The sequence below is a fragment of the Vanellus vanellus genome, assembly GCF_965231255.1.
Source record: "Vanellus vanellus genome assembly, chromosome: 3".
Lineage (NCBI taxonomy): Eukaryota > Metazoa > Chordata > Aves > Charadriiformes > Charadriidae > Vanellus > Vanellus vanellus.
In genome coordinates this window covers 58,157,236-58,173,438 of record NC_138907.1, presented here as the reverse complement: position 1 = coordinate 58,173,438, position 16,203 = coordinate 58,157,236, and the positions used below count along the sequence as shown (strand labels likewise).

The following is a 16,203-nucleotide window of genomic DNA, read 5'->3' as shown; positions in this document are numbered from 1 at the left end:
ATCAGTAAGGCTGTATTTTATATTGCTTTTTTTCGCTATTGCTATTATTTTAAAACTTGGTTGTAGTTTTGTTATTTTTTGTGTTTTGGATATGGGTGGGTTTTTATTGAAAAGCAATGCCATATAATGAAAAGCTGATAGTTTCATGGTCATCTTGGAATAGCTGTGACAGACAATGGTAGTTTATCTGGAAGATCAGTTGGGTCTTCTGATTAATTTTTGTTAGAACAGTGGCAGCTCTTCTAACTTAAGTGGTGGCTAATACAATTCAACCAACAATATTAAAATCTGAGGAAGATACTGTTTTCTTTCAAGCTCTAGTCTCTTGGAATGCTAAATTTCATTAGCTTTCTTGTTAACATCGAGTGTTTCAGGATTCATAACATTTGTTTAATAAAAAGCAAGTCAAACATTTTTGTTCTTATAACGTGAACAGTATAGACCTCCTTTAGATGCATTCATAAGATACACAAAAGAGTGTGTCCTAAACTGTGTTTTCTTTGCATCAGAAATGCTGTGGTGAGGGATTTCTATGCCAACAAATAAACTTTGATTTAGGTTAGTCTGTGCCAGGGAAGTTTTCCCATGGGAGTGGGATGGAGAAAGCATCAAGAGAAACATGTGTAATTGCATCTGTTCCCGGAGTTTGTTTTGTTGCTCAGATTTGCATTGATGAATCCTAATGTGCTGTTGGATGGTACCAGAAATGCATTAGTGGGGTTTTTCTTCAGTCCTTGTTTCCTAGGAAGCTGTTGGGGTGTGTTTGCTGTGGTTTTGTTCAAATAACACAATTGCTTTCTCTATATCTTTGTCTCATCTGGCAATGGGTTATATAGTGAACTTTATAGCTTATGGCCATGTTGAAGCTAATACAAAATATATCAGTTTATTTGGAGAAACCTTCGTGGAATCAGGCAAGCACTTAAGTTTATTTTAGTTAATATTGCTGCCAAGGTCCACAAGTTAAGGAGAATGTCTGTGCTTGTTGAGGGTCGTTTTGCAGAGCAGGATTTCACTTCATGAGAACACTATATAAAAGTTTTCATGGGCTTCCAGTTGATGTTGGACGAAACTACTGGTTTTTATTTTGACTTACCGATGCATGTTAAGGGCATACCCTTTTGGTTGGCAGGGCCTCCAATGCAGCTAGCTGCGATATTTGTTCCAAATCTTTCCTTCATGTGAGAGTATGTTAGTCACAGCATACCTACCCTCAGTGGAGTTTTTGCCACGGTAAAATCAGTGCCTCACTTGCATCTGAGAAAGCCTAGTTCATTTCTCTTCACAACAAGGTGTTGGCTGAAGTGGAAATCAATGCAAATATAGGTGGGTTGGTGGGGATGGTGGGACCATTTGCAGAGCTGAGCTAGTGAATTGCCACTAATTTCTGCTGAGCAACCACTGGGCGTTGACTGGGGAGAAACCCCCCTTCAGCACGTAGAAATAAATAGAGGTTAGTGATCAATAGAGAAGCCTGCATTTTGTTCCCCCAGGTGAGAAAGGGGGACCTTTGCATGATTTCCTTTGCTAATAGGCTGCTGAGCACCCTGTGTCTGTATGCAGTAAAACACCCACTGTTCTGTGTCCTCTCAGCCGCTGGGGACTTGACGTGTTATTGCTACGGTATCTCTTCAAAGACTACTGCCAGTCATTCATTTTAATATGTAATCTCCAGGAAGCCGTTTGAAGCGGTGTTGCTTAGTTACAGTTGAAATGTGCTCTGCTGTAAGGTTTTTGCTGGTACGATTCTTACCACAGGAATACAGGTCGGGTACCACATTCTGCATTCATTCGTGTAATATAGAGAGAGCGATCCTGAAACCTTTTGATGCTGCGAGAGCGAAAAGTTCACTGAATATTGAATATGTACTTACATAAGGAGGAATGGATCTTCTGTCTATATATAGCGGAGTAGATTAGTTGCTGAAAATTTGAATCTATACTTAATGAAGGTTAGTATCTCTTCTAAAGATGTGAAGAGTAAATTTAGCAAGATTATGCTGTTGTGATGTTAGAGTATTTGCAGACTGCATTTCAGGGATTATTTAATACGGTTAAGAGTTCTTGTTTTGTTAAACCTTTGCAGCCTATCTTCTGTTTTAAAATCTTCCATAATTATTAGGCACAGCTTTAGCAGAGCATCTATAAGGGGGTTCCCTATGTAAATGTTCAAGTTGATGTAAATGCTTCTGTGCTATGCATAACCTTGCATGCAAATGTGAGAGCATGATCAAATAGTTAACTACATTGAGTCATCGGTGCAGGCTTAAAATTGTGCTTATTAGTTGGATAGCCTACTGTGAGCCTTCTCTCTATCCCCCCCCCATTCATCCCCCCCCCCCCCCTCCATCTCTCTTTCTTAAAATCAAATCAGGATCTGCTGAAAAACATAGATGGTCACAAAAAGGCATTCCACGAGATCCACGGGGCCAGGTCTGTTAACGGAGTGCCTGTTCCACCTGACCAATTAGAAGATATGGCAGACAGGTAAGGCTTTTAATCTGAAATAAAAATCCTCTGTGGATGAAAGGGAACCTGTTTGCTTTTTAGTCTGTTCATGTAGAAATCAGGGTCTAATTATGCTTCTCAGTGGCAAGCATGAAAAAATCGGAAGGAAAAACCTCCTAGAATATGCATAAAAACATACCAAAAAGCCTGATACTTTAAAGATTGGTGAGAATCAAAATAAGCTATGGGTTTTGGAAGGGAAGACTTTTTTACCTTGATCCTGTTATTACTTGTCCCTGGAAGAAATGTTATGTAACGGCAGCCAGGATGCATGTGAAAAAAGAAAAGAAAATGACTTTGCAAAACTTAGTAACGGGTGTAAACTGCTGATTTCTATGAATAAATAGAAATGTAATTAATTTGCTATTCAAGAGCAGTCATCAGTATGATCATCACGCATAATTAAATGTTTGTAGACTCTGAATTAGGTGAAAGATTAGAAAAATATCTGAACAGTAACTAAAGCTTTCAGTCTCTCCTGCAAAAATGAATATTGCTATATTTTACTACAGTGTGATTCATTTTATAGGTTTAATTTCGTTGTCTCTTCATCTGAGCTCCATCTGTTGAAGATGGAGTTTCTGGAACTGAAGTATCGTCTACTGTCACTCTTAGTCCTTGCAGAATCAAAGTTAAAATCATGGATTATCAAATATGGAAGGCGAGAGTCGGTGGAACTGCTTCTTCAAAATTATATTGTAAGTTGGGGTTGTCCTCTTTTTATAATTCTTTTTGAAATATTCGTATTTAAGATTGCTGGACATGAATAATAGAACAGAAACAGAAATTAGACTTGGCAGTCATCAACTTTATGTCTGTCTTACAGAATATCTTTTCAGAGGTGAATCTGTCTTCCCCATGGAGGAACTTTAGTCAAAAAGCTAAAAATGAAAATTATTCTCTTTGTACCATCGCTTCAAAACAAAAATAATGTCCCAGCTTCTAACTGTCAGACCATCAATTTACCAAGCATATCTGGAGGTTCCAAATCCTAGATTTTTACTTACCTTAGATAACAATTCCAAATAACTTAATTTCATCTTTTTACAACTGCCTAGATGCACTTTATAGTGACTATACACAGATTAAGTGTAGAGGTACAGAAGGTTTTTGGCATGCAGTCCCCCACAGTACTTTTTTTTTTTAAAGTCTTCCAAATGAAGGAAAAAGAAAAAAAAAAAAAAGAAAAAAAGAAGTTAAAAAGGTAAAAAAAAGTTTAAAAAGAGTGATTTTTCTTCTCCTACTCAGTGTGATATTAAAGTCATTACTTTATTTCTGTTCTGGAAAGAGATTGCTCCAGCTCTGCATCATGCATATTTCACATTAAGAAACAGAGGCTATTGACTTACAAGTGCTCCGTGGTATGTTCCCTTTCAGGCTTATGCTTCTGTATCTTGTTAAATCCACACTTGCATGCCAAGTGGCTGGTAGAACTGTCCCACTGCTGCACTTCTACATTAGGGTGTGATGGATTCTTACAAAAGCAGGAGTGGCTAAATACGTTTTTCCTCTTCTATTTAGTCCATGTGAGGAAAATTGCACTGGAAAATTCAGCTCGGAAAGAATTCGTGCAGTTATAGAACCATTCAGAGCCAGGACACCGTGTAGAGAAAGTTATTGATGCCCCCGTAGCCTGATAGTTTTCATTGCTTTGGAAGAAAACGTAAAACTCAATGAAGTTCCTCTACAAAGTGGGAATTGAAGACCTGTTCGTGCCGTTCCCTTTCTATGTTTAAACTTTAGCAGTTAGGGACGCATAAAAATTCAGGAGGTAAGCCTTGTTTTAGACAAGCTTTGCAAAACTCAGATGGTTATTTAAAGTAACAGTTTGCTAGAGTGATATGCAATAGCTAGGAGTGATAGTCCATTTATATACTGTGTTAGACTGGCAAAAACTACTAAAAGGTGACAAGGGAAATAATGAGGAAGTGGATAGCTTGAGTTTTGGATTGTTATTTTATATCGCTTTCTTATTTTTTGCTTTAAAAAGAACATTAAGTTGTGAATTTGTATGTTATTTTGCCATTGCCTCAATTATCCTTATGCTTCAGACCACTAACGCTGAAACGGTCGTTAGGGGAAAGAAAATGCTTCCTTGCATCACTTATGAAAGTGCATCACATCAAAACGAGGAAATTGGGACAAGAAGGCAAACAGAGCTCTATTTCATTCCTGGTGGCCTTGGCTTTCTGGCTCCTTCCAGCTGTCCAGTGATGGAAAGAAACTTTATTTGCTTTGGCTTACCTGGGAGCAATTTTCGAGGACCAAGAGCCAAATGTTACTCTTCCAGTAAACTAGGAGTCTTACGTAGGAAAGCTGTAGTCGGTGCCTTATAGTCAGTGACTGTATTAGTAGGAGATAAAAATGTTTGTTTTTCTGCCAAAGAAGACTGAGCAATGTCAGCATTCTAGGAACATGCGTAGTTAGGATCTGGATAGAACATATGCCTGGAAAATATTTATGTACTGTAGTTTAAAAATTAAAGTAGTGATTGTTACGTTATACCATCTTCTTTTTGCCTGTCATATACCAGAAGTAAAGGTCAGCACAGATTGTACACTGTCAACCTGAAGAGTATACTGTACTGAAGTCTCGGCTGTAATGGGGATACTGGGTACAGTTACCCATGGATTTTAACCCACAGAACTGTGTTTTGGCATTGCTGTATTAGCACTTTTTAAGCACCATATGCTGTACTGATTTGGGAAAAGCTACATATTTTCTTTAAGGGATCTTGTCAGATGGAGACAATATTAATCAGTAAAATGTCTGTATTTAATTTTTGAAAATATTTCCAATTGCTCTTGAGATCTGTATTACAGAAGTGTTTTAATACAGTCTTTTACTGTCTCATATGAAGTCTTGCAGTTTTTGGTTTAGGGTAAAGTGTCTGTGGGTATGGGTTTGGCAAAAGGGAAAGTCAGGAGTTTGTCACAGAATTCGTAGAAAGTATGTAGGTTTTATACATGGCAGGTATTTTTTCTTACAGTAGAACAGAGAAAAATTCTGATTGTCCTTGACTTCTAGTTTCCTTGGTTATAAACACATTTCTAAATTACGTACTAGATAACTGCGGTGATTTGACATAGCAACTGTAAAAGGTTTTAAAATAGAAGATTTTTAGATATATCCTGGCTGGCAGATTAATTTTAAAACTGTTTTTCGTGTTATATAATGTGGGTTGATGAATGCACAAAATCTAATTCTCCTCTTCAAAGTACATTGAACCCTGACCTCATTAGGAACGTGGTTTTACCAAAATCACACTCGTACACATAGAATTTTGTCTATTCTGACATTTCAAAGCTTGTGTAGACATATGTGAGATGTACTTGCCTTAATTTTGTAGATCTGTCACTGAGGAGGCATGGGAGGAAATATAAACTACAAAATGATTCCAAAACTCTAGATCAGTACATTGGATAAGGCAGTATAAAAGCCCTGTAAAAAAGCAGGTTTTTCTCTCTTTATTGACAGTGGTAATGCAAGATATAATACGCTTCCATAATATAGAGATGTAATTATATATCATACTTAGAGGAAGTAACATATCTGAAAGACATATTAAAAAAAGTCAGTGTCATTTGCCATAAGGGATAAAGAGGCAGAAATGATAGAGAGCCATAACTTTGTGACCAAGATATTTCCAGATAAATTATTCATCATGCTATAACACGGTACACAGCTAAAACATCACTCATAAAGGAAAAGAGCTGGGTCACACTTTGGAAAAGCAGCATCAATTTGTGCAGTGTTTCTATAATCTTTTTTTTACCAATTACACAGGAGGTAAAGGAAAACTAAAGGATAAGTCAAATGTTTTCCATCTCTTAAAGTGAAACCTGCCTTTCTGCAAAGGCTTAATACAGTAACAATTTTTAAAGTTTAACTGGATTAGATTTTTGCGGTGTCCTGTATGGATGAAATTTTCTCTTTTACTAAAATGATTTTGCTTAGATTTCAGTGTAAAACACTTTCCATTAAATAACTTTTAAGTGAATTGCTTAGTTTCTGCACATTCAAAGCATCATATGCTAGTGAGTTTCAGCAAGTCAGCAACTAGCAGACTAAGAACGTATTAAATAATCTTTCCAGATACAAAGAAAATAAACAGTCTTTGTCAAGGGAGACTCTGCTGTGCCATTAATTTGAAGATGTGAAATTTGTATATTATTTTGTAATGATGATAAATATTACTTTATAATGATGAAAAAATGAATGGAGGAATAATGAAGTTAAAAGTTGTCACCACTGTCCTGATGTAATTTCATGGAAATTATCCTTATGTTTAATATCTACCTTTATTTTGTCTGTTGTAATTTTTTTTTCTTTTCAGTCTGTTATTGAAAATAGTAAGTTCTTTGAGCAGTACGAAGTTACTTACCAGATCTTGAAAAAAGCAGCTGAAATGTACGTCAAAGCAAATGGCTCAGGTAAATACCCGTGTTTCTTTCGTCAAGTAGCGGACACCGTTGTAATCTCTTCAGACATAAGTATCCTCTAAAAAGATCTCCTAATATTTGCTTCTTCCATGCAGCGGAGCTGTACAGCTGCCACAGTTGACCAGAGGGGCTTCAGCCTCTGATAGCAATTTCACATATTCTCTAGCATGAAGCCAGCTGGTACAGAGCAGCCTGCACTCCTGCTCTTAAAATTTCGTAATCTCCAAAAGAGGGTGGTCAAGTTCAGACTTCCTAATGGGAGAAGTCCGTGGTCCGTGCTAACATCTGGATTGTTTCAGTGGTGTTGATTTAGGCCAAAAGCGTGCCAGAGACCAAATGAGGAGTAGGGAAGATCATGTTCTGGTGCCTGGAAATGCTCCTGGGCTTGGGTTCCTTTACTAGAAAAAGACAAATAGAGAGTTGGTCCCAGTATTGTAGTAGCAAAAGTATCCCCTGATTTACTGAAGATTCTTCATTAACTATAAAATCCTATAAGAGGAACCTAAATGATAGTTGAATTATGGATATACGTGAGAAGACTGTGTAGCTGATTCAACAGCTGCCTCCTGTAATTCCCGAACACTGCTGAGTTCAGTGAAAATGCAGGAGGGCAACATTTGACCTAGATAGTTACAGACATGAGATCACTTTAATCTCTGCTGAGGAGATAACACATTGATGTCTGTGGAGGATTGCTGCAGCTGCTAAATTGGTTAGCAGATGCGGAGAGAAAGTAGATATCTTTTTTTGTTGTGAAATTTAAGTTGATGATGGTGACACTCAAATTTTACACAAGTGAACGTTTTTACAAGGTATTCTTACACAGAATAAAATTCGATGCTATTAAAAAATCCAATAACATTCTTTTCTAAAGGGCAGCTACTCACTTATATGAATTCAGAATCGGCAATGCAAATCAGAGGACAACTTAACTAATTTTTTAAAAAATTTATCTATATTCTGCATGTTTTATGAGGTCTCAGGATTTGCTTGGGTCCTTTTTCTTCTCTCTGTTTTTTTTTTTTTTGCTTCTGGAATGAGGACACACTTGCTCCTTTATTGCCGTGAGAAAAATACTGAAAATTAAATGTTAAAAATTAGCAGCAGTTTGGTTTTAAAACCGGTGGAAGGAGGATCAGAATTTCATTCAGTACTTTTCAATGCATACGTACTATGTGTTCTTACATTATACATCTTTATTATTTTCTGCTTTTTTAAGGAAACTTTCTCTCTTGATTTCTGTTATTACAGATTAGAAATGAACACCACACTAAATATGCAGTGTGACTGTTTTAATATAGCACTCATGTTATGTACTTTCCTCAGTCTTTAATTCACAGGTTTAACTTCTCAGTCGTAATTTTATACTAAAATTGGGCTGTGAGTTGAGCATATGTATATAAAAGTGAACTGAAATAGAAGTTGCAGTAAAATATAATTCCCTGATGAGAATGGAGAAACATAACATAAAATTAGGCTTTACGGAAATACTACTGAACCAAAATAATCAATATCTTTCCCGTATCTCAGTGGAAGAAGTTGAGAATGTGATGAAATTCATGAATGAAACAACAGCACAGTGGAGGAACCTATCGGTCGAGGTGAGAAGTGTAAGAAGCATGCTGGAAGAAGTAATTTCTAATTGGGACAGATATAGCAGCACTGTGGCAGGTCTACAAGCTTGGCTAGAGGATGCTGAAAAAATGCTCAATCAGCCTGAACATTCTAAAAAGGTATGCACTACTAGCATATATGTGCAGCTATTTTGTAAATTATGGAATGTTTTTGCGTTTGTTTAGGTTAATTTGCAAAATGTCATACCAAAGAGAGAGATTTTTTCTGTTTCTGAAAACTGTCTACATTCATCATAGGTCTTTCAATGTTTGCACATATAGGGTGTACAGACATATGCACATACGCACGCATTGAAGGAAGGCATCATCTGTGATAACATGGTTAGAGGCAGCTTTGACAGGAATATAGGGCAGCAGTACTGGTCAGAGATAGGAACATGACATGATTCACTCAAAGGCAAACACAGCTCTTAAACACCAAAGTGCATAGTCATGTGCAGCGTATAAAGACAGTTAAAGAAAATTATTTTTCCACTGATTTTTCTACCATATAGATTTCGATATTAGTTGCCTTCACAAGACAACATTATTAAAATGCGTTGTTAAGTTTGATGGGTAAGTAATTAATCCTTTCCCTGGCATTTTAGAAATCTCTTAGACCTTTCCTTTCGGGGACCTGCGGTCACAAAGGTAGTTTTGCTGTCTTTTTTTTCCTGTTCTAATCTTAGAGTACTGAAGCACTAAGATTTATGGTTGTAAAACTTCAATAATGACCCAGATTGACATGAATAATACTGCATTTAATTTTCACCCAATCCCAATGGAGCAGCTATACAGGTCTTGACACCAAAGTATAGTTTTCATAGATTGTAAGATGGCAAACTGACATCAGGTGAGGAACGAGCATTTCGTGTTACATGACAGAACAGTATAATATTTGGTGAAAGTTTGTTAATTTAAGTTGATGTAAAAGAATAGAATACACTTTTAAAATAAAAATAAGCCTGTGAAAATAATTCACTAGTCTGGCATGATATAAATACCAACAGTTGTTATTACTGAGCAGGAAGGATGACCTCAGCTGATCGGGTTGGTCTTAGCTCCTTGTGTATGTTTTATGTCAGTAACTTGTCGGTGTTTAAAATGAAATATTCTTATATCCATATATATGAATAAAATAAAAATAATTACTTCTCTGATAAGTTTTATAACTTTACTTTTAAAAATTTTCAAAGCAGAAATCTGATTGTATCCATCCAGTAAGTATATACTTGCTTCTGATTTCTAACCTAAATCCAATAAGTACTTCTTACTGTTCTGATATACGAAGAGTTTCAAAAAGCCACGTTGAAAACCTTAGACAGGAAAGCACTATTCTTCCCCAAATGCTAATTTCTTCTTTGAAGAAGCCAAATTACTTTGGCTCAAAACTGTTAAATATTACTGAGAGGTAGTATAATCTGCCTGTAGACTGAGATACATATTTTAAAATTTACTTCTTCTATTAGTGCTAAATCCAGCTCTCCACAGCAATAATGTTCACTTAGATAGTTCCAAAGATAGTTCTGATTTATCAGTTTTAATATCTGGTTATTAAAAACGAGAGCAATACTTAATTTGTTTGTACAATTAATAGTCATACAGCCATTAGCACAAGCATCTGGAATCCCAGGTGAAAGATGATAACTATTGCTTGGAATATGGCATAAAACTTTTTTAAAGACTTCCAAATATTTATTCTGTAAAACCACAAATATATCAGTAATAAGATACAAAGATTTCATTTACGGTCGTTTGCAAACCTTACCTGCCTTACTAAAACCCCACCATGTTCTATCCTAGGCAAAGACCGTAGTAGCCCCTTACCATGCTGTCATGCCGCCTTCTTCTTTCCATTATCTCTGTCTGATTTCAAGACCAGCAAGTACAACTGTTCTTTTTGCAAAAGGAAGTGGCTTGTTCACTTTCTCATTGGGTTCTGTTTTCTGAAACCTTATTGTGAACCTGTAGCACAGAAGATCTTGCAAAAAAGATCAGTGTGCGCTTGGATTTTTATACCGCAAAATACTAGAAAATTAACAGTAAATAAGTCTTAATTTAACAGTAAATAAGTATTAATGAAAAAAACTCTCCTTCTACAACTCCTTTATTTACTTGCGGTGCCTCTTAAGCACTTCCCATCATACCTCCCTTGTAACTGTGCTCTCCCACACCTTCCTCCAATAGCTGTATCCAAAGGGTATCAAAGGGCTCCTAGACCTCATATGGTGACTTCCTTAAAAACAGCTGCATCATTTTAATTGAGAATGAGGTGTGCTTCACCATACCTTCCAAACTTGTCCAAATTTTACACATGCTTTATGTTGGCTTCTGAAATGGAGAGACTCCCCAGCAGTGTCTGAGGAAGGTAAAGGTTTGTGGGAATAAGTGTGCGGGAGCAAAGGCATGAGTAGTTTACACCGTGTGCTGTTTCCTTCTTGACCTCTAGTAAGCCTGACCACTGGAGAACTGACCAGTACCAGATTCAGTAGACTTAGTTTCTTTTGGGTGTGCTCGCAGGGGGTAGCCTTTGCACAAAGCAAGGGTTGTGCTCCACTGCGAGCGGAAGATTCAAACTGCACATAGAGTTTACTGAGATAAGTTTATTCACGGTTACATCAGTACAGAGCACCTGTACTCTACTAATCTCAGCTTTAGGAATTTAAAACACCGTGGTGTTCAATTCTCTCTTCAACAAAATTGAGCAGTATTACATCCATTTGACGTTTTCTTTTTGGTTGTTATCAGAACTGTTTTTGCACGTGGATGAGTTCTGACAAGTATAAAGTTTCAGAACTGTTTCTCTGAAACTTGGGATGACAGTACAGTTGGACAGGACTTTTTTACATCTACCTCTGAGCGAAGGATTGCATGGGACTGTCACTGTCACGTGAACAGTCTTGGAATTATAGGGTAAATAAATTATGTCAGTGCCCTTGCCTTAGTCCTCAGGACCAAGTGGTACGGTTCAGCTTGCATCCTTGTGGCTACTTTTTCTCCCCTGAAAGAAGGTGGCCTCGTGATTCGGTCTATTGGGAACAGTCCTTGCCATGAGCCATCCATTGAATTATGCATTGTTTGGGAGAAGGGTAGCAGGGACAAGCCAAAACCATGTCAGAGAAGATGTAGATAATCATGGGACAATGGTTGAGTCCTGTTTTGTTTACTGGTATAGCTGTAGTCATAGTGCCTGGAGTTACCTGCTTTAGGAACAATTTCCCATCCTCTTGAAGAGCAAAAAGGAAGGGAGGGAGCTGGTCTTTGTCTTCTGTACCAATTTACATGTGCGTACCTGTCTACAAGAAGCACAGAAGCATGATGACTAGATGATCTCTAGAGGTCCCTTCCAACTCTGAAACTCCGTGATTCCGTGATCTGTGATTTGGCACTATAGCTGGGCTATTTAGGCTGTCTCACTGGAATAGGGGGAAAAAATCAGTGTCAGCCATCCCTTTCCCCTCCCCACTCACCTACTCTGAGATAGGAGGAAACAGTAGTATGGAATCAGTCTTCTCAGGTCTTCTGGGGTGGCAGACCCTGGAAAGCTGCATATGGCTCACATTAGGGGAAGAATCTCTCTATAGTCTGTGTATAGCCTAGGTTACTATCAGCCCATACTGTGTCAAGACAAGACAGAAATTCGATGAGCCCTAACAGTGTTTTCAGTTATGGGCCTTTCTTTTAAGGAGGAGTTCCATTAGTTTAACTGAAGCTACTCACTGGAGTAAAATGAGCTGTAACTAAACTGGTGGTAATCTTTAATTCTGTAGGTTGTGTTCATAGACATTAAAATTCTATTATGGTATATCCAATATGAAGAGCTTTGGAGGATAATTGTTCAAAGACTTTTATCAAGCCATTAGCTGGTGATTAAATTTTTGTGTCGTGATTTAAGACAAAGAGTAATTGAAAAGGTTTCGGAAAGGTGTTTTCATTTTCTTTTTCAGGACTTCTTCCGGCACTTACCTCATTGGATCCAACAGCACACAGCCATGAATGATGCTGGTAATTTTCTGATTGAAACATGTGATGAGACCATTTCCAGAGACCTTAAACAGCAGCTTCTGTTACTAAATGGAAGATGGAGAGAATTGTTTATGCAAGTTAAGCAGGTATGTGGTTTTGCTGTTGTTACTTTTAAATATTTGCCTTGTCATTTCCATGCAAGCAAGACAGATTTGCCCCACTAGCAGGACTATAGGACAACTTACTAAAGTGACTAACTGCTCATCATTATTTAAATTAGAAATGAGTCTCTGACAGCAGTTTATTTTATTGGAGCTTTCCCTTTGTTTATCTTTTTGGTTATACAGCTTTTTATTTTCATTTTTGGACATTCTCAGCTAGTATAAGCTGTATTTTTTTCTTTACGGTCTCCTGTCTTGATACAGTGAATATTATTTATGCATATCCTCTACTGTTCTTTGAAAGTAATGATTGGTCTTAAGTAGCTATTTTTGTTCTAAAAGCTAAACAGTGAAAATTATGAAAATTATGAAAGTGAATATTTTTAGCACTCTTTAATGAAAGTTGCATTCAATTATTATACTGCAACCATAAACAGGTACAATACAAGTTAATCTACTAAATGTTTTCCCCAAATCAGTCAGACATTACTTCTATCTTGTGCACAAGGAGACACTGATAGCAAATGAAAAAACTATCCTTTATCTCATGGAAGAGATTCAACTAATGAGGAAAGAATTGTTATTTCTAGATTTGCTCTTTAAAAAGCAAAGAGAAGATGCAAGTTAAATTACGCAGAAGTTCTTCACACCTCATAAACACGTTAGAAAGTATCTTTGCTATAGTCAATATACATCTAATGATATTTTCCTCTACCGGTGATTTTTAAATAGCAGTCGCCTATTTGAACATGCTGAATGTATTTTCTTTACTGGCATGATTATTTCCATTACAGTTAAGTTAAATGGAGAAGCAAATAATGATTGTCCCTTTTTTATTGTAACTTTTCCAAACTGTTAACTAGAATGTTCTCAACCTTTATTTGCTGATGATATTTAGGATGATTCACTGTGGAAACACTAATGCCCAGGATGTAAATGTCTCTTCCCCTACTTGTGCAGCTTCTTTCATGTGCTGCCTGTATGGTTTTTCTCACGAGCTTTTCGCCATTTCTCTCATCCAGCTCTTTCCACCTTCTCAGACCTGTGTTTCCCGTTCCGCCAGCCAGCAGTTCTTTTATTTATTCTTCAGCTTTTCTGAGCTTTTCGTGTTCTATTATCTTATGAATTTTCAAAATCGATACTGTAGGTAACGAGAAATGAATTGAGATGTTGATTCTAGGTTAGAAACAACAGAGAGCCTCGTGTTCTCCACATGATCCAAACCTTAAAAAAAGGCTGACCTCTTGTATGAATGTTGTTCTTTTTAGTATCAGCATTACTGACACTAATGCAGACGATTAGTGTCTAACCAATGTAGAAGATTAGTTTCCATTATTTTGTATTTTGTTGAATACAATTTGTCCAGCAAACAATTGCGCTGAAAACATGCTAATTCTCTTAAATCATTACCTAATTGCCAGATATCTTATTCGGGGTGTTATTTTTTGTTTGTTTCTTTTAACTTTATATTTTCTTAGTACGCTCGAGCAGATGAACTGGACAAAATGAGGAAGGAATACCTGGATGGTGTTGCCCATTTGACAGCTTTTATTGATGGAAGCAATAGGAAATTTTTGGTCCCTGTAGAAGTGTCCTTCCTTGATGTGAAAATGTTTGTACAAGATTTAGAAGTAAGTGTCCTCCTTCCATTCCTTTCTTTCTCCCTCATAAGAGAGAGCATAAAATTATTTTAGCACACATTGCCAGTACTACTATTTTTATTTTTTTTTACCAGTGGTGCTTTTAGTATCATTTCTGCTATAGCTAATACAAATCACTGTATTCTATGAGTGACATTTCTAGACTACAGTTCCGAAACACTGTCCCACTGGATATTTCTTTCTGTGTAGTTTCAAATCACATTCAGGAGAGCCAAGTGATACCCTTTGGCACAGTTCTCACGCATTTGAAATAAGATCCAGTATTCACTAAAATCAGTGATGAAAACAGTTGATAATTGGAATATATACACCTTTTACCGCTTGAGAACAGACTTGTATCTCCTATGAAAGCATAAATGCTGTTCTTGAAATATTTTTCGAAACATTTGTTTCAGAATATTAAGCAGAAATTGCCTGCGATGGAAGCTCAGTACAAAATGGTTACAAGAACAGCGCAACTTGTTAAAAAGGAAGTTTCTCAAGAGGAAGTGAATGAAATGCTTGGAACATTGACAAGGATCAAAGAGCAGCTGAGCAAGGTTGCAGAATACTTTTTCTACTACGCATATTGTTGACTGTTGAACTAATGAATAGTAAGCTCCGCTACATAAATGTTCAGATATATGCATCTGAGAAAATATATAGTTATAGTAACAATAGGTTGATTCAGGGTGGAGAAAATGTTACTTCTTTTAGACTTTAAGACTACCATACATAAATTTAATATTCTTTTCTTTAAGAAGTAATATAGGATCAGACTTGATCTGTCTTAAAAGAGGCAGGTAGCAACTGTATTAACCCATACGCAGAGGAAGCTGCTATTTGTTGAATTTTACAACTTTTTTAATAATTATTTTTCTTTAACATGGCCAAAAGGTTAAGGAGTATTCCTGTGCCCTGCTGTATGAATGCCAGCGTCTACTGTCTCCGCTGGAAGAACTGGAGAAACAAATCACACATTTCTATGAATCTCTTGAAAAAGTCAATGAAATAATTTCTATCCTGGATCCTGAAGCACAACCCACAACTGTTCTTAAACAAAAAGCCCAAGTAAGTTTCCAAAAAAATCTTACAAAGATCTGCTGCTCTGAGTATTTGCAATTAGCTTTCTAGGAATTTGGATTGCACCTTGGTAAGCTGAGCAAATATTTCTTCATGTTCAGGCAACAAACATAGCCTATCCTAAAGTCAGCTAGGCATAAACATGCAAAGACTGAAACTTGTGTTCCCTCCTAGTGCCCGTGGTTTTAATCGAAGAATTAAATGTAAGACACTTTTTTTTTTTTTTTTATTACTCTGGTGGAAATTGGACTGAAGTATCAGAAATACATTGGATTTTTTATTAAGCAGATGAAATAGCATGATCAGGAACTTCCCTAGTTTTTCTTGGACAATTACAGAAGTTTCTTAAAAGTCTGGAGGTGGTTTCTTTGAAGTGCATTGTAGTAGAACATTAACTTTTGTACCTGACCAGTAAAACTTCTTTACGGTGAGGGTGACAGAGCACTGGCACAGGCTGCCCAGGGAGGTTGTGGAGTCCCCTTCCCTGGAGATTTTCAAGACCCGCCTGGATGCAGTCCTGAGTAATGTGCTCTGGGCAATCCTGCTTTAGCAGGGGAGTTGGACTAGATGATCTCTAGAGGTCCCTTCCAACTCTGAAAATTCTGTGATTCTGTGATTCTGTGAAATGCTTCATTCTGGAGAAATTCAGAGCTAGTCAGAACTCATATGAAAAATAAATGAAAATGTGAGGATCTTGCATAGGAATTGGCATCTTTCATTGTGCACATGTGGCATATAACCTAGAAATAGTCCCTCAAAGTTGATGTACACACTTCATTAGAGTTGGTTT

General features: G+C 36.9%; 1 protein-coding gene across 1 annotated transcript in view; it reads left to right on the top strand.

Moving 5' to 3' along the window:
- The window catches only part of SYNE1 (spectrin repeat containing nuclear envelope protein 1), a gene marked incomplete at its 5' end in the record, with an annotated part of 264,160 nt that overhangs the window by 39,601 nt on the left and 208,356 nt on the right, over window positions 1–16,203 (top strand). Inside the window, 8 exons of the mRNA XM_082481847.1 lie at window positions 2,375–2,487; window positions 3,038–3,206; window positions 6,845–6,941; window positions 8,481–8,683; window positions 12,511–12,675; window positions 14,169–14,321; window positions 14,747–14,890; window positions 15,228–15,401. Of these exons, the coding sequence (XP_082337973.1) occupies window positions 2,375–2,487; window positions 3,038–3,206; window positions 6,845–6,941; window positions 8,481–8,683; window positions 12,511–12,675; window positions 14,169–14,321; window positions 14,747–14,890; window positions 15,228–15,401 (1,218 nt within the window). The remainder of the gene's footprint in view (window positions 1–2,374; window positions 2,488–3,037; window positions 3,207–6,844; window positions 6,942–8,480; window positions 8,684–12,510; window positions 12,676–14,168; window positions 14,322–14,746; window positions 14,891–15,227; window positions 15,402–16,203) is intronic.